General features: G+C 42.5%; 1 protein-coding gene across 1 annotated transcript in view; it reads right to left on the reverse strand.

Annotated features, from left to right (window-relative positions):
• Positions 1–23,795, reverse strand: part of LOC112223157 (NADP-dependent malic enzyme) — a 127,701-nt gene that overhangs the window by 74,086 nt on the left and 29,820 nt on the right. The window contains exons 2-3 of the mRNA XM_024386174.2: positions 15,719–15,852; positions 8,613–8,762 (exon numbers count right to left, since the gene is read on the reverse strand). Coding sequence (XP_024241942.1) covers positions 8,613–8,762; positions 15,719–15,852 — 284 coding nt within the window. The remainder of the gene's footprint in view (positions 1–8,612; positions 8,763–15,718; positions 15,853–23,795) is intronic.

Consider the following 23,795-nt stretch of genomic DNA (forward strand, 5'->3'; position numbering starts at 1 on the left):
CCACAGTCAAAATTATTTGGCCAAAAAATATCATTAAAAACGTACACACAATAAAGTTAGTGGAAGTAGCCGAGACGTGCCAACACAGGGTATTTCATAAAGCACTATTTAACTCTGCAACTTCTCCCTACTTGATGCTTTATGGTTCCACTTCTTTCCTCAAGAAAAGAGGAATTTCTTCATCACTGCCAGCTCCAGTTAGTATTGTGGAGGGAGGTAACATCGTCTAGGCTGTTGAACTGATTGTGTTTAGGGAGAGGCAGAGTGTGTGGTGTTCAGCTTTGATGAACTGTGAAGGGTTCTCTTGGACGTCACATGCCATTTTCCATATATTTTCTCATGTTACAACACACCTGCTACTAATGTCTGCTTAAAATAAAGAGGTACAGTAAATCTGAATCCCCCAAAATATAAAAATTACTATTTAGAATTGATATATAGAATGATGAGGCTGAACTAACCTGGGAGCTAGTTTTCAGTAAATCAATGCATTGTTGAAGGTTTGCTAAGCATTGACATGTTTAGACCACATTGAGTGTAGAGTTAAAGTGTGCATGAAAATGCAATTTGATTATTGAATTGACTGTAAACAGTGAAGCAGTCAATCAACAAATCACTTTAGTTCTGCCCTGTAGCCTGTGCGTGCAGCATTCCTGTGAGCCAAAGTCTCTCACAGACAGACAGAGACAGACAGAGACAGACAGACACACAGACACACAGACAGAAGTGTGAGTCAGATCCTAACTTATCCTCCCCCGAGGAGAGAGAAATGGGGAGGGGGATGGAGATGGAGATGGCTGGAGCGGAGCGGAGGTGATTGTTCAGCATAGCTCCGTTCCAGGACTGCTAGATAAAGCTTGGCCAGAGGAGGTGAGAGGGGAGTTTCAGTCTGATGACCTGACGCTGTGTGTGAGCACACTGACCCTAATAGAATCCAGAATGCTGGATAGGCGAGCCCTGCTTATCCAAACATCTACAAGGTGTCTTCTATTAGGCCAAGTAGCATGGCTAAACCCACAAGGTCCTATAGTGACTAGGAGTTCTCACATACAATACTGTAAGAGTTCATCCTCCCTTAGCACCAAATCCTGTCATAAGTGCTCCAATACACATACAGCGAGAGAGATGCAGGTTCAAATTGAAAACCTGTAATGAAATAGGAAAGGATATTCCAGTTGACCAGAGTGCATGTCTCCTGAATAAACTGAGAGGGACTATGGTTTCAAGTCAGGTAATACCTGCAGCGGGAATTCATTTATTATCACAAAGGTTAGTGTAGAGAAAAAGGAGAGGTAATATTCAAGGTTTATTTTGCTTATTTTGGCTCCAAACTTTTTACCAAGCAGACCCAAAGACAAACTCTAAATTGTTTTACAAGGTCCTCAAAGCCTGAGGTAATTCATCCCAAATGTTTTGCCACGTTCCCCGTGAGGTTAGTGCAATTCCAAACCTATCCTCTCTAATCCCCCCCCAATTCCCTCTCTCTTTCTATATAATGTCTGATTGTATAATTTACAATGCAACAATTCTGTTTCCTTCATGATGTGTGATGGAACAAAATTATGGCATGGTCATAAAATAGGTCACATGATTAACATCTCAAAACGCATATAATGATTTATGTAATGTGGCAGTTACTCATTCCAGCTATCAAAGACTTGTCCCAGTCGAATGATCTTGTGGATTAAACATCCAAGAGGGCAATTTTCTACTTAGCTACTTAGACTACATGCTCATCGATTCAAACGACAATCTCCTCTTATACGCTTACACCAGCACTGTGTGTGGGCCTGAATGTTGGATCACAACACTTAAGCCTCTACCCGGGGGGCTGAGGCGCTTCATCAAGCACATGTTTCCCGCACAGTGGCAACTTCATCTCATGTCTGTCATTAAGACAGCATAGCCAATTATACTGTATGTTAATAATGGCCTTTTAATATCTCGCCTTTTGGTTTAATCATAGACTCTCCTCTCGACTATGTAAGTCTAATTATGCTACAGCTTGTCAATCGTTGGCATTATTGTAAAGCTCGCCACCATTGGACTCTGGTGCAGTGGAAACGTGTCCTCTGGAGTGATGAATCGCACTTCAAATCAAATCAAATTGTATTTGTCACATACACATGGTTAGCAGATGTTAATGCGAGTGTAGCGAAATGCTTGTGCTTCTAGTTCCGACAATGCAGTAATATCCAACCAGTAATCTAACCTACCAATTTCACAACAACTACCTTATACACACAAGTGTAAATGAATGAATAAGAATATGTACATAAAAAATATGAATGGGTGATGGTATAGAACGGAAGTCCATGATCATCTCCTTTGTTTTGTTGACGTTGAGTGTGAGCTTATTTTCCTGACACCACACTCCGAGGGCCCTCACCTCCTCCCTGTAGGCCGTCTCGTTGTTATTGGTAATCAAGCCTACCACTGTAGTGTCGTCTGCTTCACCATCTGGCAGTCCGTCGAATTAATCTGGGTTTGCGGATGCCAGGAGAACGTGACCTGTCCCAATGCATAGTGCCAACTGTAAAGTTTGCTGTAGGAGGAATAATGGTCTGGAGCTGTTTTTCATGGTTCGGGCTAGGCCCCTTAGTTCCAGTGAAGGGAAATCTTAATGTTACAGCATATAATGACATTCTAGACGATTATATGCAGTTTGGGGAAGGCCCTTCTCTGTTTCAGCATGATATGCCCCTGTGCACAAAGCGAGATCCATACAGAAATGGTTTGTCGAGATCTGTGTGGAAGAACTTGACTGGCCTGCATAGAGACCTGACCTCAACCATCGAACACCTTTAGGATGAATTGAAACGCTGACTTCCAGCCAGGCCTAATAGCCCAACATCAGTGCCCGACCTCACGAATAGTCTTGTGGCTGAATGGAAGCAATTCCTAGCAGCAATGTTCCAACATCTAGTGGAAAGCTTTCCCAGAATAGTGGAGGCTGTTATAGCAGAAAAGTGGGGACCAACTCAATATCAACAGCCATGATTTTGGAATGAGATGTTCGACGAGCAGGTGTCCACATACTTTATTTATCTTCAAGGCCTCTCATTTCCAAAAGCTTTGACAGAGTATTGCAGTGGTCCATAGTCATCGGCAATCCATAGTCATCTACCTCTACCGCCGAGTCCACTAAGGGGTTTTAACCAAGATAATTAATCTTTATTAACAAGATGGATTGGTTATCAGCACTCATCTTAGGAGGTTCGTTGTTGGTATTATTTAGTGTCTGTGAAATGAACATTTGTGGTGGTAGTTGTAAGCAATACTAGTGGCAGTTGTGCTAGCAATAGTGATAATATTAGTTCTTACTTCAGTCACCATTGATCACATATCACACAAACAGCCCCTGCATTTAGTGAGTGAGTGACTAGCCACAAAGTCATTAGTTTAACTGAAAAAAACACCCTGTGTATCCTACACTTATAGGTCCCAAAACTGAATGGATCCAGTGATCTCACGGTGTTGTGAATGCGCTCCTTTCGTTATCTTCTCTGCCTGTCATTAGCCCACCCAGAGATCAGTGAATCAGCTCTGTTTTGACACTTCATAGGACTTGACCTTTGCCCCCTGCAATGGAGCCTAGTATTGACGCGTTTAGTCTGCGTGAAGCGGATTACAGAGTGTAAGCCTGGGTAGGAACAAAAGGACGCCTTTCCCACACAGTGCGCTTTATACCTGAGAGGGAGGCAGTGATTAGAGAGCTAATATCAGTCTGTTCAGCCACTACAGACACACACACACACACATCCAGGCATAAGCACACACACACATAAGCACGCACGTAAACTCACATCAGGAATTCATTACTGATCTATCTAAACAGTGCTACTTTGTGTGTGTGTAAATCTGCTAGAAGAGTTAGAGAGAGAATCTCAGAGACAGATATGTAGACAAAGACAGTGATAGAGACAGCCAAGTTGTCCCTATAAGACCAGTTGACCATAGAAAAGTCGCTCTGAGAGGCTGTGATCTATATACAGTACATGCATGCTCGAGCTGCCCGAATGTGAAGTCCCTGTGAATCTAGGCTGTGAGTTCAACCAATCAGGGGTAGACGTAACAAAGTCAATGTAAATCCGGGGAGATAAAGATTTACAATTCATATGATATATGTTACGAATTGCAATTCGTAACATATGTTAAACATTTACAAAATGTATGACATGTAACGAATTCCAATCTGTTGTGGCTAACCTTAGCTAGATGGCTAACATTAGCTAGGTAGTTAACGTTAGCTAGGCTAGGGGTTGGGGTTTAAGGTTAAAGGGTTATGGTTAGGGTTGGGGGAAGGGTTAGCTAACATGCTAAGTAGTTACAAAGTAGCTAAAAAGTTGATAATTAGCTGAAATTGGGAAGAGATTTACAATGTACCAATTCTATGGGACATGGTTTACGAACTGATACACAAAACAATGCCATATTCAAAACTTTGAATTTTTCAATTGAAATTATTCAAAATTCTTGCAACCAGTAGAATGTTATATATACAGTTGAAGTCTGTTGAAGTTTACATACATTTAGGTTGGAGTCATTAAAACTCATTTTTCAACCACAATTTCTAGTTAACAAACCTTAATTTTGGCAAGTCGGTTAGGACATCTACTTTGTGCATGATACAAGTACTTTTTCCAATAATTGTTTACAGAGATTATTTCACCTATAATTCGCTGTATCACAATTCCAGTGGGTCAGAAGTTTACATACAATAAGTTGACTGTAGCAGAAAATTACGTGGATATATTGAAGCAACATCTCAAGACATCAGTCAGAAAGTTAAAGCTTGGTCGCAAATGGGTCTTCCAAATGGACAATGACCCCAAAAAAGTGCAAATCAATCCCAGAACAACAGCAAAGGACCTTGTGAAGATGCTGGAGGAAACAGGTACACAAGTATCTATATGGACAATGACCCCAAGCATTCTTCCATAATTGTGGCAAAATGGCTTAAGGACAACAAGTTCAAGGTATTGGAGTGGCCATCACAAAGCCCTGACCTCAATCCTATAGAAAATTTGTGGGCAGAACTGAAAAAGCGTGTGCGAGCAAGGAGGCCTACAAACCTGACTCAGTTACACCAGCTGTATGGAGGAATGGGCCAACTTATTGTGAGAAGCTTGTAGAAGGCTACCTGAAATGTTTTACCCAAGTTAAACAATTTACAGGTCATGCTACCAAATACTAATTGAGTGTATGTAAACTTCTGACTCACTGGGAATGTGATGAAAGATATAAAAGCTGAAATAATTCTCTGCTGTTATTCTGATATTTCACATTCTTAAAATACAGTGGTGATCCTAACTGACCTAAAACTGGGAATTTTAACTGGGATTAAATGTCAGGAAATGTGAAAAATTGAGTTTAAATGTATTTGGCTAAGGTGCATGTAAACTTCTGACTTCAACTGTATGGGGGATACAACCATCCCAGCTCTGCAGATTTAGCTGTGAAGAGACATAATCATTAGATCATTTGTTTTGGTACACTCCATATGTAGCTTGTTTTTGGTCGCAGGTTCGGGAATAGCTGAAGAATTGCAGAATTTACCTGGAGCTAATGCTGGAATTAGCACTGCTGGGTGATTTGTGACTTGTTTCTGTTAACTAGGCACATGTCGCATGTCAATACTTCACAGAAAAGGCATTTGAACATAAGCTATAAAAAAATAATCAAAATGCATTTTTTTTTTGTCTGAAATGCCTTCTGGAACATGTGAACAATATGTTCATGATGTCACTGCGACAACTGTCGATAGACACAATATAAATCATATATAAATATAGATATAAATCTTTGGGTGTTTAGTACATGGCCTCACATGTGAATCCTTAAAGAGATGGGTGGGGTTTTAAGAGGGTGTGAACATTGCTGAATGGGTGTAGACAAAGAAGAGCTCTCCAGTAGGTCTACCAAAACATTTTCTCAAAAGTGAGTTTACAAGTTTATAAACTTTCAAATCAGAATTACTTTCTCATTGTTCCGCAACTGTAGTGTATGATATATCATTTTCTAGCTCCGAGTCTCTACTTTTATCCAATGTAAAAAAAAAACACAATTTCAAATTTTGCTACATAAGACAAAATCGAGCCGGTCGGTCACATTTGATAAGTCATAGTAAATCGATCAATAAATAATATAACACTTTTAGCAAAAATGCTCATCTTTAATTTACAATCTGTAGAAACTAATGAGAATACAAAAGGTTGAGAACTTTTGTGATTCCTCCTAGCACAGTTGAAAAACATATGGCAAATAGAAATATAAACTGTATGGTGTTAAGAGATAGAGAGGAGGGGTTGAGTGGAGCTGAAGGGTGGGATTCAAATAAACAAGATAATTCATGTCAAATATACTGTCTGTGAAATGTATATAGGTTCAGAACTTTTGCAGCACAGATAGAGGGAAGGGGTTGATGGTAGGTGAAGGATGGGATTAAAAACAAACAAAAGATAACTATTGTAAAATACATTGTGTCCGTAAAATGTATATAGTATGTATAAACTGGAAGTAGAAGCCATTAGTTTACACCGATTAGGGGAGGGGTGCTAAGATTAGGGGAAAATAATAAACAAAAATATTTTGACACAAAATAAATATGGGGGGATTGGAAATGATGCAGACAATTACACAATCTATCTGTAATATTACATCTGATCTAGCCCCTATAATAAAACATAAATACAAATAAATAAAAAAACATTCTAAACATCACATATCATACTGATTTGGCTGTTCCAGATTTATATTTACTATGTTACGTCTAGTCTATGAGACCAAGCGGATGAGTTCTCTATCAGTTTCCGCAATAATGCTTTACAACCCTAGGCTCTCCACAACTCCACCCACCCCCTACCCTGGGCTAGGTTTTTTATTTTAACGTAACCCTTATTTTACCAGATAAGTTGACGGAGAACACATTCTCATTTACAGAAACGACCTGGGGAATAGTTACAGGGGAGAGGAGGGGGGGATGAATGAGCCAATTGTAAGCTGGGGATGATTAGGTGACCGTGATGGTATGAGGGACAGATTGGGAATTTAGCCAGGACCCTGGGGTTAACACCCTTACGATAATTGTCATGGGATCTTTAATGACCACAGAGAGTCAGGACACCCGTTTAATGTCCCATCTGAAAGACGGCACCCTACACAGGGGATATTTTGTTAGACCAGAGGAAAAAGGTGCCTTTTACTGGCCCTCCAACACCACTTCCAGCATCTGGTCACCCATCCAGGGACCGACCAGGACCAACCCTGCTTAGCTTCAGAAGCAAGCCATCAGTGGGTTGCAGGGGAGAGGCCCGGGTCTGGGACTGGCTGAGGACCAGGTTTGTGAAGTCTACAGAGCCTGCTGCTAACTGACCCACTGTCACGTCTACCAGTCCCAAATTCCCCACCCCCGGCCTCTACAGCTCGCAGTGCTTCTTGGACAACTGCATTGTGGATCTGCAGGGAGATATAAGATCACTCCTCCAGCCCAGTATCAGAGGTAGGGGAGCTAGGAGCATGCTAGACATGATTTCCACATACTTGCTCTGGGGAAATTGTGGAAAAGGGGGTTGTATAACTCCGAGTATGTGGGAGTGTGGTTTACAAACACATTTTAAATGTGCCCAAGGTAAGCATTTCAAATAAAACAGCTTTGAATTTAGCATTCGCTACTAATCAAAAGCATCCCTGGTTGTGATCAGTTTATTTGGAGTTTTAGACTTTGAGACCCGCAAGGAAAAGTTCACTGAGGATATGAGTGAGAGTTCCAAATGGCACCCTATAGGAAATAGGGTGCCATTTGGAATGCACACAGTGTGTCAGTGTGTGACTGACAGAGTGACTGACGAGGAGAGAGTGAAAGAGTCTATAAAGGGTGTTTATAACTGAGAGGTACTAATCAAGACAATATAACTTCAACATCCGTCTCCATCAGTAGTTGACTACAGAACAATACTCTCAGTGGTGTTTCTTGGACCATGTTAGCTCTAATGTCTAAGACTCAAAACAAACCCAACACCTGACATCTTCACAACACAGTCTAGACACAGTCTAGATATGTTAAAGCCAAGTCAAGCATGATCAGCTCCTAGACATCTGAATGTGTGTTATATTAATTTGATCTGCATTATGACTCTAATGAGGGAGTTTAGTGGTGACAGAGAGACTTGGACCTAATTGTTTGAGGAGAAACACACAGAGATAACTGAGCAGACTGAAGAGGCAATTCCTGCTTTATGCAATGCCAAGTCCATTCAAGGTGAACTGCACACTGTAACTGCTTATACTGGCCTAAGCTGCCCAAGGACTCGCAGAACCCAACTCGGCACAGACCCTGTCCCAGCCTCTGATTTTGATTGAGAGTTTGTTGCAACAGGCGCCAAGTCCAACATACACAGATGTTTGAAGATTCAAAATTATTTGCGTTTCATAAGAATGCATCTAAATTATTTGACAATTGATGGTAAAATCATAAAACAATGTTAAGGCTGGCCACGAGCAGCAAGTGTGTGTGTGTGTGTGTGACAGTATATCCATTAGGCCTATTCAGTGTGTGTGTGCATGCATGTGGTGTGTGTTAGTGCTCCCATGTGTGTGTCTTTCTCTCTCACCTGGGTCTCCTGAAGGCAAGGCCATACATCTGGCAGGCCAGGCCCACGGTGGGGGTGTAAACAATAGGCATGAACCTCTCCGTGTCGGACGTCAGCACACGGTAGAACAGCTTCTCATTCCTGTCCTGGAGCCCCATCAGAAACACATATCTGGGAATGGCAGAGGAGGAGGGGGTGAGGGAAAAGGTGAAAATCTTTCACACTGATTCCTAAACTGTGCATGTAAAACAGACTTCAGAGGAACTTTATGAAATACAAATGTCAGAGCGTGACAGAGAGAAGTGTGTGTGAAGAGGAGAGAGAGAGACATCTGGGGTGACTCAAACAGATTGCACCATGTAAGAGCAATACCATACTCTGTCGGGCCCCACTTTCCCTTTCCCTCTGGACTTAAGGACCCAATTGAAAATAAATTACCCATAGAAAGTGGTGGTGGGGGGGGGGGAGAGAATGCCACGCCGACTCCCTCGTTGCCTTGTTGAATACAAGCACTGCTCATCATGTGCTGATAGTAGTACAAAACTTGCTGGATAAAGTTACTGTTGCTTACATTACAAATGCTTAGAAAAATACACACTGCACACCCATTAGATATCCTACACAAGCTCCTTGTTATGATCAAACATGGACAGTGGGACCCAAATGAACTACTATCCCACTCCACAGGCAGAAAGCTTATAAGAAAGCTTCCCATAAAATCTGGAGTATAATGTCCCTCTTGTTGGGATGACAGAAAGTATGCATGGTCTTCTCACACATGGTCATTGGATACACGGTGTTAACAATCTCTTTTCAAAAAAGATCAGATCAAGTCACGGCTTACATCATACCACAGGGACCATCCACTAGATTCAGACACGGGATGATTTTCTCTTGAGTGGATGGTCAGGGGGCCGAAACATAATTTACAAATCATTTGAAGCCCGCAAATTGACCGCAAGAAGCCCAAACCGATGTAATATTTGGCTAAAACATGATAATTTCAAATCTTGCTTATATTTGTCTATTACGCATGGGAATAGGTGGGAACAGTTTCCAAAATTAAAATCACTTGGAGCTGATTCCCTGGTGTTTTTACAGTATTTTAATGTCCAACAATAAAAAATAAATAAAATGTTTAAAAAAATACAATTTGCTCCAGGGGGCCAAATAAAACCACCCACAGGCCAAATTTAGTCACGAACTAGGGACACAGAAAGAGGCCAACTTATTGGTGCCCAACATTGTGTGATTGGTGATGTGAGGCCATGTCAAGACAGTGTCAAGCTAGGGTTGTACCACTCACATGACACTAGGAAACGGGGTGGCACAAAATGGATATTGTCAGTCAAATTTGGTATTTCAGTCTAGGTGGCCTAGACCCATATGATTATTTTGATTTCACTTTTTGTCTTTTCCACGAGCGACTACAGCTTGAGCCTGTTGTGGCTCTCTCTCGGCCTGAAAGCATATCAGTCACACACTTTTTGTCAGATAAAGTGTTTGGGCTGTGTTAACAAGCGTGTGAAACACTGCTTAAACTTGGCATGGGAAAATAACTTTTCCCTCTTTCAACCCCTTCTTCCTCCATCCAAATTCATGATTCTTTACAGACACTCTTGAACGGTTGGTTTTTATGATGTTTCTTTAAAAACTGCTAGATAGCATATCACATGAATCAGGTTAAAAATCACAAATGGACATTAAGAGTTGACCTCTATGACATTTTAATATTCGTGAGTCCTTCTCTTTATCTCTCCCACTGTGTCTTTGTGCATAGAAGAGGATTTCCACAATAAATCCAGCCTAGGCCGACATCTCTGTTATCATAGACATGCTTGGGCTTAAAAGCCAGTGATGTCCAGAATCCAGCCTGCTTTACCAATGTCCAGACACCAGAATGAAGCCCTGCTTTGGGGAGAAGTACAAACAGTAAATAGCTGCTGCTTGGAATAGAATGGCATGTATCGTTTTGTGGGCGTTTTGAGCAACGGTCATGCAACAAAAAGAAGTGACATGGTCGGGTCCAGTAAATACCACAGAAAGCTTGAGAAAAAAGTAAGGCCTAGACTGCAATGGAAATACTATGGCCAGAGGCATGAGGACAGGCAGGGCGAATACCAGCTCTAATAAAGTGTTCAGATGCCATGAGACAAATTGTTCATGACATTGAAAGGGCATGGGAAAGGGAATAAAACACGCCTAATTGCTGTTTTAGAGGATTGGTGTGGTACAGTATAGCAACCGTCATCATACCACCACGCTGGAAAATCAAGTGGGCTAAAAGTAGTGGTAGAAAAAGTACCCAACTGTCATACTTGAGTAAAAGTAAAGATGCCTTAATAGAAAATGACTCAAGTAAAAGTAAAAGTCACCTGGTAAAATTCTACTTGAGGAAAAGTCTAAAAGTATTTGGTTTAAAAAAATAATACTTAAGTATCAAAAGTGAAAGTATAAATCATTTTAAATTCCTTATATTAAGCAAGCCAGATGGCAACATTTTCTTGATTTTTTAAATTTTTACAGAAAGCCATGGGCACAATCCAACATTCAGACATCATTTACAAACGAAGTATGTGTGTTTAGTGAGTTAGCCAGATCAGAGGCAATAGGGATGACCAGGGATGTTCGGTTGATAAGTGCGTAATTTGACTATTTTCTTGTCCTGCTAAGCATTCAAAATGTAAAGAGTACTTTTGGGTGTCAAGGAAAATGTATGGAGTAAAAAGTACATTATTTTCTTTAGGAATGTAGTGAAGTAAAATTTTAAAAAGTTGTCAAAAAAATAAATAGTATAGTAAAGTACAGATACCCCAAAAACTACTTTAGTAGTACATTAAAGTATTTTTACTTAAGTACTTTACACCATTGGCTAAAAGGTCTTCCTGGCCACAAATTAACCACAAATCCTGTCTCTCTCTGTCCCATTAACAAACCCAACCAGTCCTCGCACTACACATTCACAAGCCACATATGAAGACTGCAGATACCATGGTTATTGAGGCAGACCTGCTGTCCTGCCACTATGGAAAATCATCAAACCTTGGGATTACAATTACTTGATGCCTCGTAGTGCTTGACGGAGAGATGTACTGCTTGCCAGCAAACAAGATTTCAAGATACACTCCATGCTCAAAAGTATTTGGACACACCTTCAAATTAGTGGATTCGGCTATTTCAGCCACACCCGTTGCTGACAGGTGTATCAAATCTAACACAGCCATGCAATTTCCATAGACAAATATCGGCAGTAGAATGGCCTGTACTGATGAGCTCAGTGACATTCAGCGTGGCACCAACTCAACAAAAAAAGAAACGTCCTCTCACTGTCAACTGCATCTATTGTCAGCAAACTTAACATGTGTAAATATTTGTATGAACATAAGATTCAACTACTGAGACAAACTGAACAAGCTCCGCAGACATGTGACTAACAGAAATGGAAAAATGTGTCCCTGAACAAAGGGGGGGGGGGTCAAAATCAAAACAGTCAGTATCTGGTGTGGCCACCAGCTGCATTAAGTACGGCAGTGCATCTCCTCCTCATGGATGCACCAGATTTGCCAGTTCTTGCTGTGTCATGTTACCCCACTCTTCCACCAAGGCCCTAGCCCTCACCCTCCGATCCAACAACCGGCCCTGGGCATCTTTCTTTTGGTGTTTTTCAGAGTCAGTAGAAAGGCCTCTTTAAGTGCCCTAAGTTTTGATAACTGTGACCTTAATTGCCTTAATTGCCTTGTCTATAAGCTGTTAGTGTCTTAACAACCATTCCACAGGTACATGTTCATTAATTGTTTATGGTTCATTGAACAAGCATGGGAAACAGTGTTTAAACCCTTTACAATGAAGATCTGTGAAGTTATTTGGATTTTTACAAATTATCTTTGAAAGACAGGGTCCTGAAAAATGGATGTTTATTTTTTTTGCTGAATTTAGGATGCCACCTTTTCAACAAGTCAGTTTGTAAAATGTCTTCCCTGCTAGAGATGTCCCAGTCAACTGTAAGTGCTATTATTGTGAAGTGGAAAAGTCTAGGAGCAACAATGACTCAGCCGTGAAGTGGTAGGCCAAACAAGCTCACAGAACACAACCGCAGAGAGCTAAAGCGCACAGCTTCACCATGCGCAATGCCAAGCGTCGGCTGAAATGGTGTATAGCTCACCACCATTGGACTCTGGAGCAGTGGAAATTAGTTCTCTGGAGTGATGAATCACACTTCACCATCTGGCAGTCCGGTGGACGAATCTGGGTTTGGCGGATGCCAGAAGAACGCTACCTGCCCGAATACATAACACCAATTGTAAAGTTTGGTAAAGGAGGAATAATGGCCTGGGGGGTGTTTTTCATGGTTCGGGCTAAGCCCCTAAGTTCCAATGAAGGGAAATCTTAATGCTACAGCATACAACAGCATTCTAGATGGTTCTGTGTTTCCAACTATGTGGCAACAGTTTGGGGAAGGCTCTTTCCAATCTTTTAAAATGTATTTATTAATGTAATTCACCTTTATTTAACCAGGTAGGCTAGTTGAGAACAAGTTCTCATTTGCAACCTGGCCAAGATAAAGCATAGCAATTCGACACATACAGTCAATAATACAGTAGAAAAAAAGAAAAAAAAGTCTATATACAGTGAGTGCAAATGAGGTAAGATAAGTGAGTTAAGGCAATAAATAGGCGATGGTGGCGAAGTAATTACAATATGGCAATTAAACACAGGCATGGTAGATGGGCAGAAGATGAATGCGCAAGTAGAGATACTGGGGTGCAAAGGAGCAAGACAAATAAATAAATACAGTATGGGGATGAGGTAGATAGATGGGCTGTTTACAGATGGGCTATGTACAGGTGCAGTGATCTGCTCTGACAGCTGGTGCTTAAAGCTAGTGAGGGAGATAGGAGTCTCCAGCTTCAGTGATTTTTGCAGTTCGTTCCAGTCATTGGCAGCAGAGAACTGGAAGGAAAGCAACCAAAGGAGGAATTGGTTTTGGGGGTGACCAGTGAGATATACCTGCTGGAGCGCGTGCTACGAGTGGGTGCTGCTATGGTGACCAGTGAGCTGAGATAAGGCGGGGCTTTACCTAGCAGAGACGTGTAGATAACCTGTAGGCAGTGGGTTTGGTGACGAGTATGAAGCGAGGGCCAACCAACAAGAGGATACAGGTCGCAGTGGTGGGTAGTGTATGGGGCTTTGGTGACAAATGGATGGCACTGTGATAGACTGCATCCAATTTATTGAGTAGAGTGTTGGAGGCTATTTTGTAAATGACATCGCTGAAGTCGAGGATCGATAGGATGGTCATTTTTACGAGGGTATGTTTGGCAGCATGAGTGAAGGATGCTTTGTTGCGATATAAGAAGCCGATTCTAGATATAATTTTGGATTGGAGATGCTTAATGTGAGTCTGGAAGGAGAGTTTACAGTCTAACCAGACACCTAGGTATTTGTAGTTGTCCTAGTATTCTAAGTCAGAGCCGTCCAGAGTAGTGATGCTGGACGGGCGGGCAGGTGAGGGCAGCGATCGATTGCATAGCATGCATTTAGTTTTACTTGCAATTAAGAGCAGTTGGAGGCCACGGAAGGAGAGTTGTATGGCATTGAAGCTCTTCTGGAGGTTATTTAACACAGTGTCCAAAGAGGGGCCAGAAGAATACAGAATTGTGTAGAGGTGGATCAGAGAATCACCAGCAGCAAGAGCGACATCATTGATGTATACAGAGAAGAGAGTCGGCCCAAGAATTGAACCCTGATGCACCCCTATAGAGACTGCCAGAGGTCTGGACAACAGGTCCTCAAATTTGACACACTGAACTCTATCAGAGAAGTAGTTGGTAAACCAGGCAAGGCAATCATTTGAGAAACCAAGGCTGTCGAGTCTGCCAATAAGAATGTGGTGATTGACAGAGTCGAAAGCCTTGGCCAGGTCGATGAATACGGCTGCACAGTAATGTCTCTTATCGATGGCAGTTATATCGTTTAGGACCTTGAGCGTGGCTGAGGTGCACCCATGACCAGCTCTGAAACCAGATTGCATAGCGGAGTTTCAGCATGACAATGCCCCCAAGGACAAAGCAAGGTCCATACAGAAAAATGGTTCGTCGAGATCGGTGTTGAAGGACTTGACTGGCCTGCACAGAGCCCTGACCTCAACCCCATCAAACAGCTTTGGGATGAATTGGAACGCCAACTGCGAGCCAGGCCTAATAGTCCAACATCTGTACCCGACCTCACTTATGCTATTGTGGCTGAATGGAAGCAAGTCCCCGCAGCAATGTTCCAACATCTAGAGGAAAACCTTCCCAGAAGAGTAGAGTAGGCTAGCAAATCGGAGGACCAACTCCATATTAATGCCCCTGATTTTGGAATGAGATATTTGACAAGCAGGTGTCCACACACATACACTACCATGTCAAATGTAACTTTCAAAATAAAGAAATCATCCCTGTATAATGCATTGTGCATGATATGAAGCTGTGTTTTGTGACATAGGATGCAAAATGCATCATATATGGGGATGATTTCTGCATTTTGAAAGTAACAAATCTTGAAATCTTGATTGCTGACAAGCAAAACATTTTGGGACTATGTCAAAAATGGACTGATGAAAGAAATACCAAAATATAGTTTTTCGGTGGAATTTTCCTTTAAAACAGAGGAATCAACACAGAGAATATGGTACACCCACCCCCATGATTCAAAATGTTAAATTCACTCTGCGTGACTAACTATGGGCATGTGGTATCAATGACCGAGTTGCCAATGATCAAAAATGTTTGCCTGGGACATAAGCAATGCAGCATTACATAATGCTAAACCTTTATGACCCTAATCAGCTGCAGTAGAGACTGAAATCAGCATTCATTTTATGTCTTAAAGAAGACATGTAAAATGCGGTGAAGACGTAAGAGGAGGACAAGGAAGAATGAAGCCATAGAAATTGAGAAAAAAGTTGTAGCGGTTTGTTCAGTAACCAGTAGGGTGCTAGGATGGGTTGAATAAAGAGCTCAGAGGACCAATCCGTAATCCTTCCCTTAAATCTCAGTCTCTTTGAAGGCTTCCAGGTGTGTGATCTTTCTCTCCCTGCGCGGACAGGCCAGACGAAACAGACGCACACAGGATCTCAGTCTCACCTGTCCAGGTCATCCCTCTTCATCTCGTAGTTCTTGAGGACCCGGAGGAGCTGAACGTCCTGGCTGAGGAAGCAAGGAGGCAGTAGGCCGTGTATCCCCAGCTGGAGACGTTCCTCCAGGGAGAAGGCCATGCCCTAAAACACACAGAAACGTAGGAGGGACATCTGTTAGACCATCACCATAACACCAGAGCACGGTAGGGGGATATGTTAGACCATTAAACCACAGACCACTATTTAAGGCCACTGTGGGCCAGCATCTGTAGGACTACTGGATGAGAAAGACTGTCTGACCTTACTGTATACGGTAAGCCCTCTGGTCCCAACTACTCAACATTATCGTGCTGCTGTATGTCTTGACTATAAACTGTGTACTTGAGTGTATGTATTTTGTCTTTGATTGTTCTTTAATTGATAAACTTCACATTACAAATGAGCTTTGTGTAAAAAAAATTAGCTATAATAGTCATTCTAAGTGTACAAGTCTATGGTCTGTGGAATGCTAGGCCTACATCCCAAATAGTTCAAAGTCCAGTTCAAGTCTAAAGTCAGCAGTAACTGGAGAAGAATGGTTTAAACCACAGATCTCATTACCTACTTAAAATGTATCATCTACAACCCTGCTATCAACATGACTGGCCGAGACTGCCCTGGTGAAACTTCCTTTGAACTTTTAGCCTGTTTGTATAAGCAGGGACATTTCCATCCATCCCTCTTCAGAATGCCTGGAGTGATGATACTCAGGCGATGATACTCACTGCGTTATCTGTCCTATCCCAGAACCCCCCAGTGGTTCTCCTCAATGAACCCTATTGGCTGATCTGATGTTATGACTGTCTACTCACGTTTGTCCCCGTGAAGATACACACTGCAGCCATGAGACGGGGCTCTGTCTGACGGCCACAACCTTTGACCTTTACCACAACCCTGACCTCCAGACGGGCATCTCGATAAACACACATGTTTAACATCTGGGTAGTGACCTTGAACACTACTGGATCTGTGAATCGGCTGTTGCCCCTCCTCTCTCACGGAGTCTGGTGGAGGGATAAATAAGGGGATAGGCTCATTGTTATGGCTGAAATAGAATAAATGGAAAGGTATCTGAACAAAAACATGGTTTCCATTCCATTCCAGCCATTATAATGAGCCCAACCTCCGATTTCAAGTGACACCAGTCTCCACTAATCCATAGAAGTGCTGCCACCGCCCCATAGAGGGATCAGAGTGTGTGTAGCTGTGTGTTTTAGACACTCTGGCTGTATTTTTACATCTATGCATAATAAAATACAAGTCTGCTGAACACATCAGATCCTGTCGCTGCTGGGATGGAATAGAAGTTGTGGTGCAACTTCTGTGTTTTGGAACGCACCCCACAAGGGCTTGGCCGAAATGTACAGCTTTTTCAAGGAATTGGCACTTTTACATCTGGTTGAGGGGTTTGATTACATGGACGCAGAGAGAGTGAAGTAGAAAAGCATACAGTGCAATAAAATGTAGTGTTCTTGACATTGTAATAACCGCAGGCACATTTTCAAACCTTTGCAGATTTTCTTAAAAAATATATATATTATAACATTATTGGGTTCGGTCTCAACTGAACTTGGGGCTAATGAGTCTGGGACAACACCGTTTACAGTGCATGCATACGCAGTGCACAACATCACAGACAGGAAAACAAACACACAAACACACAGATTCCTCTTGGCAGAACATCTGAGGAACAGGATAAGTATTTGCCCGAACACTTCTCAAATCAGCAATGTTTTTTTGTAAAATTTCTATCGAGGAGCCTTCACACAGATTCTGTTATAAATACCAGGGGACGTTTGGGCTGAGAGGTTGAGAGCTTGGAAGTCATCTATTGTACCTGTGACTTTCAGTGAACCCATGGTCTGATGACAATGCACTCAATTTCTGTCAGCAGGCCAACAGTGTGTCTAGTCACAGCCCAAAGCCTACACTAGTCATGGATTTCTGGTTTTCCATACTGCCACATAACAGCACATTATAATACAGTAAAGCCTAAAGTACATCAACCACTTTTGGTCAGATGTAACCACTATAGCAGTTCCTATTGACATTGACACTTGTCCCTTGTGCTAGAGCTAAAAACACATACAAAAACACACCCTGCACTGAATGCCACTTCAATGATGATTAGGTACAATTCTCGATTGTTCTGCTGTTTAAGAACAATGTTTGTTATTTCAGTAAAGTGAACGTTCCCTCTTTGTGCCTGTCCTTTCTCCAGGCTTGACTGAGTATGTACTTAAATGACCTGAGGAGCAGACACTCAATACTGCCAGCTCGGGAATTACTACCTTCCTCATAATCAAAAGATACATTCTATTTTGCTAAGAGCCAGTGGTTGACATCATAAAGGGTGTCTCTTTAGAGGCTTTGGACTGCACTGGCCATTATACAGCTGTTTAAGTGGCTCATACAACTGACCATGAGACATATTGGAGACTAGACTAGAAGCTCTGGAAATGAAGCAAGGTTTTTAAAATACATGAATCGAGCTTCAAATAGTGTGGTGACATTATTATATGAGATCAAGCCTCAGATGTGTGACCGCACATGCCACATGTGTCAAACCAGAGAGGAAGAGGCGATGGAAAGGGATAACTGGGACAAAAATTCTGTCTTCTTCCAGCAGGTGGCATTTTTTATATTTTTCGCTCCAAGCGTAGAGTTTTTAAAAACGTCCCTTTTTCAGGACCCTGTCTTTCAAAGAGAATTCGTAACAATCCAAATAACATCACGGTTCTTCATTCTAAAGGGTTTTAAACACTGTTTCCCATGCTTTTTCAATGAACCATAAACAATTAATGAACATGCACCTGTGGAACGGATGTTAAGACACTAACAGTTTACAGACGGTAGGCAATTAAGGTCACAGTTATCAAAACAGGACACTAAAGAGGCCTTTCTACTGACTCTGAAAAACACCAAAAGAAAGATGCCCAGGGTCCCTGCTCATCTGCGTTAACATGCCTTAAGAATGCTGCAAAGAGGCATGAGGACTGCAGATGTGGCCAGGGCAACAAATTGCAATGTCCGTACTGCGAGACGCCTAATACAGAGCTACAGGGAGAGGATGGACAGATGATCGTCCTCGCAGTGGCAGACCACGTGTAACACCTGCACAGGATCGCTAAATACGAACATCACACCTGCGGGACAGGTACGGAATGTCAACAACAACTGCCCGAGTTACACCAGGAACGCACAATCCCTCCATCAGTGCTCAGACTGTACGCAATAGGCTGAGAGAGGCTGGAATGAGGGCTTGTAGGCCTGTTGTAAGGCAGGTCCTCACCAGACATCACCGGCAACGGGCATAAACCCACTGTTGCTGGACCAGACAGGACTGGCAAAAAGTGCTCTTCACAGATGAGTCGCGGTTTTGTCTCACCAGGTTGATGGTCGGATTCGCGTTCATCGTCGAAGGGTACGTCATGGTCTGGGGCGGTGTGTTTCAGCATCATCGGACTGAGCTTGTTGTCATTGCAGGCAATCTCAACGCTGTGCGTTACAGGGAAGACATCCTCCTCATGTGGTACCCTTCCTGCAGGCTCATCCTGACATGACCCTCCAGCATGACAATGCCACCAGCCATGCTGCTCGTTCTGTGCGTGATTTCCTGCGAGACATGAATGTCAGTGTTCTGCCATGGCCAGCGAAGAGCCCGGATCTCAATCCCATTGAGCACGTCTGGGACCTGTTGAATCGGAGGGTGAGGGCTAGGGCCATCCCCCCCAGAAATGTCTGGTAACTTGCAGGTGCCTTGGTGGAAGAGTGGGGAAACCTCTCACAGCAAGAACTGGCAAATCGGGTGCAGTCCATGAGGAGGAGCTGCACTGCCGTACTTAATGCAGCTGGTGGCCACACCAGATACTAACTGTTACTTTTGATTTTGACCCCACCCTTTTTTCAGGGACACATAATTCCATTTCTGTTAGTCACATGTCTGTGGAAATTGTTCAGTTTATGTCTCAGTTGTTGAGTCTTGCTATGTTCATACAAATATTTACACATGTTAAATTTGCTGAAAATATTGACAGTGCGAGGACGTTTATTTTTACTGAGTTTATATGGAGGTCAATGAGAGAGCATCAAATTTGATTAACAAAAATGTAATGGCTTGTTTGCTACATGTGGCTTATTTGATCAAATAGAAGTTTAATAATGCTTAGGTTGTTACGAATTTAATGATATACAGTTGAAGTCGGAAGTTTAAATACACTTAGGTTGGAGTTATTAAAACTCGTTTTTCAACCACTCCACAAATTTATTGTTAACAAACTATAGTTTTGGCAAGTCAGTGAGGACATCTACTTCGCACATTACAAGTAACTTTTCCAACAATTGTTTACAGACAGATTATTTCACTGTATCACAAATCTAGAGGGTAAGAAGTTTACATACACTAAGTAGACTGTGCCTTTAAATAGCTTGGAAAATTCCAGAAAATGATGTCATGGCTTTAGAAGCTTCTGATAGGCTAACTGACATCAGTTGAGTCAATTGGAGGTGTACCTGTGGATGTATTTCAAGGCCTACCTTCAAACTCAGTGCCTCTTTGCTTGACATCATGAGAAAATCAAAAAAAAAAATCAGCCAAGATCTCAGAAAACAAATTGTAGACCTCCACAAGTCTGGTTAACCCTTGGGAACATTTTTCAAATGCTTGAAGGTACCACGTTCATCTGTACAAGCAATAGCAAGCAAGTATAAACACCATGGGACCACGCAGCCATCACACCGCTCAGGAAGGAGACACGTTCTGTCTCCTAGAGATGAACGTACTTTGTTGCATAAAGTGCAAATCAATCCCAGAACAACAGCAAAGGACCTTGTGAAGATGGAGGAAACGGGAACAAAAGTATCTATATCCAATGTGAGAAACGAGTCCTATATTGACATAACCTGAGGCCTCTCAGCAAGGAAGAAGCCACTGCTCCAAAACCACCATTAAAAAAAAGCCAGAATACAGTTTGCAATTGCACATGGGGACAAAGATGGTCTGATAAAAGAAAAATACAACTGTTTGGCCATAATGAAGCACGGGGTGGCAGCATCATGTTGTGGGGGTGCTTTGCTGCAGGAGGGACTGGTGCACTTCACAAAATAGATGGCATCATGAAAAAGGAAAATTATGTAGATATATTGAAGTAACATCTCAAGACAGATCAGACAGGAAGTTAAAGCTTGGTCACAAATGGGTCTTCCAAATGGACAATGACCCCAAGCATACTTCCAAAGTTGTGGCAAAACGGCTTAAGGTATTGGAGTGGCCTTCACAAAGCCATGACCTCCATCCTATAGAAAATTTGGGGGCAGAACTGAAAAAGCATGTGTGAGCAAAGAGGCCTACAAAACCGGACTCAGTTAAACCAGCTCTGTCAGGAGGAATGGGCCAAAATTCACCCAACTTCTTGTGGGAAGCTTGTGGAAGGCTACCCGAAACATTTGACCCAAGTTAAACAATTTAAAGACAATCCTACCAAATACTAATTGTGTGTATGTAAACATCTGACCCACTGGGAATGTGATGAAAGAAATAAAAGCTGAAATAAATCACTCTACCATTATTCTGAAATGTCACATTCTTAAAATAAAGTGGTGCTAATAACTGACCTAAGATGGGAATTTTTTACCAGGATTAAGTGTCAGGAATTGTGAAAAACTGCATTTAAATGAATTTGGCTAAGGTGTATGTAAACTTCCAACTTCAACTGTAAGTAGGACACGTTAGGCAGTAGGTACATCCAGCAGGTAGCCTAGTGGTTAGAGCTTTGGGCCAGTAACTGAAAGAATGCTAGATCAAATCCCTGAGCTGACAAGGTAAAAATCTGTCATTCTGCCCCTGAACAAGGCAGGTGGCCTAGAAACAGTGGGTTGTCATTGAAAATAAGAATTTGTTCTTAACTGACTTGCATAGTTAAATAAAGGTTCAAATAAAAAACATCCCAGGCAACTGAGAAAAGAAAACATTGCTTGTTGTTCACGCTCATATCTGCCCTCTCATTAGCTAGAATGCTCACACATCTTGCCTCCTCTCGGCTGCCATCTATTTTTGAAGACATTTTGTTTCATTCTCAGCGCAGCCACTTGAGTATCTGGTCAATATAAGTCCATGGAGGGCCAAGTGTCTGCGGGTTTTTCGCTCCTCCCTTGTACTTGATTAATGAATTAAGATCACTAAATTAGTAAGGAACTTCCCTCACTTGGTTGTCTAAGTCTTAATTGAAAGGTAAAAACTAAAACCAACAGACACTAGGCCCTCCTCGGAATGAGTTTGACACCCCTGGCATACGCACACAAGCGCACGCAAACAGCCACACTTGCCCGAACCTGCACACGTACCCACCCATGCACGCACACACAAACTTCTCTTGAATAATTGTGTGCATTTGGACAAGCATTAAAACAAAACAGTGGCCCACACAGTAGCAGCACTGACACAGTTAGGGGCTTGTCTGTGTCAGAGCTAAATGTCAAGGCATGTCTGAGAGAGTGAGATGACCCATGGACCCATGGATTAAGAATAATTACTCGCACAATTCCGTGGTCGCTCAAAGGCTCCTAGTGTAATATGTGAAATGGAGACCCTCCATGGAACCTAGCCCAAATGAGCAATTAAATTCCCCGACAATGGATCAGGAAGCCTGGGCCGACAGGGCAAGCCACTGAGTAGGGAACTATGGAACCACCTTCCGATTGGGGACATAGATGGCTGGATTGGTGACGTGGAAGGGGGGAGGAGAGAAGGAGCAGGAGGAGAGGGTAGGGGTAGGGCCCTGCTTTTCTGCTTATCCACTGTATGCTTGGATGTCAAGAAATATTATATCGACATGGTCTGCAGCTCCTGGCAGGGTTAACGTGGGAACCGGCAGGTGGATTTGGTGTGTGACTGACTAGCTATATAATCGAGCAGCATCAACCCTTAACTTAGTCCGTAAATAGAACTGACTATCCTCTCAATCAACCACCACAGACCCTGTCAGTCACTACAGCCTGGTGAGGCCCTCCGATAGCTACTGAGGAAAGCCATTCTCCAAAACGAATCAGATAACAGCTAGAGAATGATGAGATAAGATGGCGTGAAGGGAAGAGGTGGTGAAGGAGGATTGTGTTCCTAATATGGGTGCCATATTTTAAACTGTTCAACTCACAAAATTTCCACTTGTTAAGGTGGTGGAGCAGGTATTAGTTTCTTGAGAAACAATGGAACAATGTGTTGTCAAACACCTTTTGCTGTTTCAGTCAGTAACTGGGGTTGAGTTCTGGTAAGCCCAGGCTCTCGAAAGGAAAATATACAATTGGAACATTGTAACTGAAAATAGAAAATGGATGAATAATGATGCTGTTTCCACTTTCCATTAATCATCAATGGAATAGATTCCCTCGTTCTTCGTTGGTGAATGTTTGCACTCACTCAAACAGGAAAAAAATATGCATTCTTGACCAAACAGACACACATGCACAACATGACCAAAAGCATGTGAACACCTGCTCGTTGAACATCTTAATCCAAAATCATGGGAATTAATATGGAGTTGGTCCCCCTTTGCTGCTATAACAGCCTCCACTCTTCTGGGAAGGCTTTCCACTAGATGTTGGAACATTGCTGCAGGGACTTGCTTCCATTCAGCCACAAGAGCTTTCGTGAGGTCGGGCACTGTTGTTGGGCGATTAAGGCCTGGCTCGCAGTCTGCGTTCCAATTCATCCCTAAGGTGTTCAATGGGGTTGAGGTCAGGGCTCTGTGCAGGACAGTCAAGTTCTTCCACACCGATCTCAATAAAACATTTCTGTCTGGATCTCACTTTGTGCACGGGGTATTGTCATACTGAAACAGGAAAGGGCCTTCCACAAATTGTTGCCACAAAGTTGGAAGCACGGAATCATTTAGAATGTCATTGTATGCCTCACAGGTGGCGCAGCGGTCTAGGGCACTGCATCGCAGCGCTAGCTGTGCCACCAGAGACTCTGGGTTCGCGCTCAGGCTCTGTCGCAGCCGGCCGCGACTGGGAGGTCCGTGGGGTGACGCACAATTGGCATAGCGTCG

This window comes from Oncorhynchus tshawytscha, linkage group LG23, assembly GCF_018296145.1.
Source record: "Oncorhynchus tshawytscha isolate Ot180627B linkage group LG23, Otsh_v2.0, whole genome shotgun sequence".
In the NCBI taxonomy this organism is placed as follows: domain Eukaryota; kingdom Metazoa; phylum Chordata; class Actinopteri; order Salmoniformes; family Salmonidae; genus Oncorhynchus; species Oncorhynchus tshawytscha.